Source organism: Cannabis sativa, chromosome 1 (genome assembly GCF_029168945.1).
Source record: "Cannabis sativa cultivar Pink pepper isolate KNU-18-1 chromosome 1, ASM2916894v1, whole genome shotgun sequence".
In the NCBI taxonomy this organism is placed as follows: domain Eukaryota; kingdom Viridiplantae; phylum Streptophyta; class Magnoliopsida; order Rosales; family Cannabaceae; genus Cannabis; species Cannabis sativa.
In genome coordinates, this window is record NC_083601.1 from 60,599,684 (window position 1) to 60,602,803 (window position 3,120).

The 3,120-nt window shown below is 35.6% G+C and overlaps 1 protein-coding gene across 1 annotated transcript; it reads left to right on the forward strand.

Moving 5' to 3' along the window:
* The first annotated feature begins 347 nt into the window (after positions 1-347).
* Positions 348-2,185, forward strand: LOC133029420 (uncharacterized). The gene is made up of 2 exons (XM_061101896.1): positions 348-1,302; positions 1,413-2,185. The coding sequence occupies exons 1-2, from the start codon at positions 586-588 to the stop codon at positions 1,779-1,781; spliced, it is 1,086 nt and encodes a 361-aa protein (XP_060957879.1). The 5' UTR covers positions 348-585; the 3' UTR covers positions 1,782-2,185.
* Positions 2,186-3,120: the final 935 nt, after the last annotated feature.

Genomic DNA, 3,120 nt, shown 5'->3' on the forward strand with positions numbered 1-3,120 from the left:
TTTTAGTGTTTTCAATCAGTCGTTTGTAGTTTCTTATAAGTTTTTTAATAGTTTGATAATGGTATGTTTTTATGTGTTTTCGATTTTCATTAGGTTTAGTTGTTTGCTGTTATATTTTGGGTTTCAAAACGATTTTCAAATCTTTGCTCTATATTTTTCTATAGTTGTATCTGTTTTGTAGTTTGTTTATTGTTTTTATATAGTTTTATTGTTCTTTTCATACTGTATTTTTGGATTTCCTTTAGGGTTAGTTGTTTACTGTTTTTTTTATGTTTCAAAACGATTCCAGGTCTTTACTGTTTTTTTCTGTGTAGTTGTACGTTATTGATAGTTTGTTTGTAGTTTGTTTGTAGTTTGTTTATAGTTGTATTACAGTTTTCATACTGTTTTATTTAGGATTTATAATTTATTGTGGCCATTTTCGTTATGTTGTAGGTTTGGGACTACAAATTTAGTCCTTCTGATTTTTACAGATCTAAGTGTGTATGCACTAGTGTTTATTCCGTGATAGATAATATTAAGAACACTTTATCTGTTAATTTGCTTTCTTTGTTTCGTCAAACTCAGTTTGGGCATTTTCTGGATATGCCTGAGTTTGTTTTTCATTCGCAAGTCGTACATAGTTTATTACTAAGGGAAGTTTTCCAGCCCAATCCTAAAGAGTTTTGGGCTAAGGTTGCTGGCCGTTGCATACGGTTTAGTGCCGAAGAATTTTACCTGATATCTGGATTAGATTGTTTCGGTGATTGCAACAAGTTGTTGTTTTCACAGGAAACAAATCAATTGGTAGAAACATGTTTCCGTGGTGTAAAAACTATTGACCACAAAGCCATCGAGGATGCTTTTTTGGGTATTCGGTGGGGTTTGGATGAGTATATTGGTTTGAAAATGGTTGTTTTGTATTTCATTCAGTGTTTTCTTCTTAGCAATACTCCTGACAAAGAAGTGTCTAGGTTTGATCTAGATGTAGTGGATAGCGGTCGGTGGGACGAGTATTGTTGGGGTAGGGAATCATTTGAATTGACAATTGACTCATTCAAAGGTAGGATCCAGCATGGGATCATTATGAAAAATAGGAAGGCAGAGAAGGGAGGCCAATATGATGGCTGGTATAGGGCATTGGGATGTCCTTGGGTTTTCACGGTTTGGTTTTATGAATGCTGTCCTGCAATGGTGAACTCTTTCTGTAAGAGAGTTTCATCTTCTATACCAAGGATTCTGAACTGGAGCAACACCATCGTCACCAAAAATCCAACTCTTCGAGACTTGAAGGGCAAGATTTTTGATTTACCTTTGGACAAGGTAATTTACAGTATCTTTACAGTTTCTTTTCAGTTTTATTTATGTTGGTAATTTTTGGTTTTTCCAATAGTTTTAATTTTTTTCATATTATGTTTGATTATGTTGTTAAGTTGAAGATAAAAAACATGCGTCCTACTGATGAAGAGAGGCAGCAGCTTCAACTTGACGGTTTATTTCTCGATGAATCTATTGATGACCGTGGTGTAGCGAAGCAATCCTTTGAGGGTGGCTCATCTTCAAAGAAGTCTGATTCAACAGATATTGATTGGATGAAATCTAAGTTGGAGATGGTGATTTCGAATCAATCATCATTGGCCGAGGATTTCATTTCATTGAGGTGCTTTGTTGATTTTAATTTCAAGTCCGTAATGACTGTAATTAAGGATATCCAGGAGAAGGTTAATGCCATTCATCGTCGTCCTTCTGATGAGGTATTTATTCATATTTTATTGTTTAGGTTTTTTCATATTTTTTTTTAAGTTTCTTTACTGTTTTATTTAAGTTTCATTTATGTTGGTTGATAAAGGGAAAGTCATTGGATGAATTAGTAACTCAAGATTCTGATGATGATGCTGATGATGATGATGATGATGATGCCGAGGATGATGAGAAGCAATTGCCTGATCTAGAAAATATTGATTCCGACTCCGACGATGGTGGTGAGTGTGTTAAAGTTGGTGGGGATGCTGATGATGCTGAGAAGGTTGTTACTGCTGTTCCCGTTGCTGATGTGAATCCATCTGAGGCTGTTGGAGGGAGTGATAAAAATGTTAAGGATGTTGAGAAGCCGAAGGGCGATGAGTCTCGATTGAAGGGGGACGATTTCTTTGATGGGTTGAGCCAGCTTGAAATAGATGATGATCAAGTTGTGTTGGCTGGCTTGGAGGCTTTGGTAAAATCCATGTAAGTTTATTTTTAATTGTTTTCAAGAAAACTAGGTTTTTTTTTGGTTGCTCAATAATTTCTAGTCTGTTTTGCAACTGTTTTAATGCATTCTTTCTTTTTTAGGTCCCCGCACCCAATCCAGATGTTGTTGGTCAAAAGTCAGATGCCCTTCATACTGATGAAGAAACTGAGGACACTGTCTTTGATACACCTCTGTTGGATAAGAGGAAGCGTGCTCCGGCCTTGAAATCTCCATTTTGTTGATTTCGGGTCTGCTGATGTCGGGAGCACTCCAATGGAGCTTATGTCCTTAGGTTCTCAATCAGCTGAGGATGATAGGGATTTCAAAATGGTGACTTATGTGAAGGGCCTTTATGCTCTTAATGATGCGTTTGCTGATCCCGTATCTACCGAGATTGAGGCAAAATTTGACGCTTGGATTGGTGAAGGATTGCTTAAACATCCAAGGTGACTGTTTTTATTAAATCTGTTTTTGTATTATGTTTTATTTTTCAGTTTTATTCCTGTTTTAATGCTATTTTTTTGCTGTTTTTTTGTTGTTGTAGGCATTATAATTGTTATGAAGATGGCGCAAAGAAATTTACCCCGGGTTTTAGGCTAGGTGTTGATTATGTTGAGGATAAAACTTGGTTTTATCATTTGGCTACATGCGACATGTTTATGAACGACTCGGTAAAGTTTCCAATTTATATTGTAGTTATGATAGTTTGTTTTCAGTTGCTTTATAAATGTTTTTAAGTTTTGGTACTGCATTTCAGTGTTTTTACAGTTGTTCAACCTTTTCATTTGTATTTCTGTGTTGTTTTTTTTCTCAGCATATGAACACCATATTCTATTACCTTCGGAAAAAAGGTAAATATTCTTCCGCTGTGACGTTGAATTTTGCAACTACTGATTGTCTCTTTGATGATT

Bases quoted from the DNA above. Each gene is read 5' to 3' on its own strand.
- LOC133029420 (XM_061101896.1), top strand. From the start codon at position 586: ATGCCTGAGTTTGTTTTTCATTCGCAAGTCGTACATAGTTTATTACTA. The intron at 1,303-1,412 runs GTAATTTACAGT...TATGTTGTTAAG, and splicing joins TTGATTTACCTTTGGACAAG to TTGAAGATAAAAAACATGCG.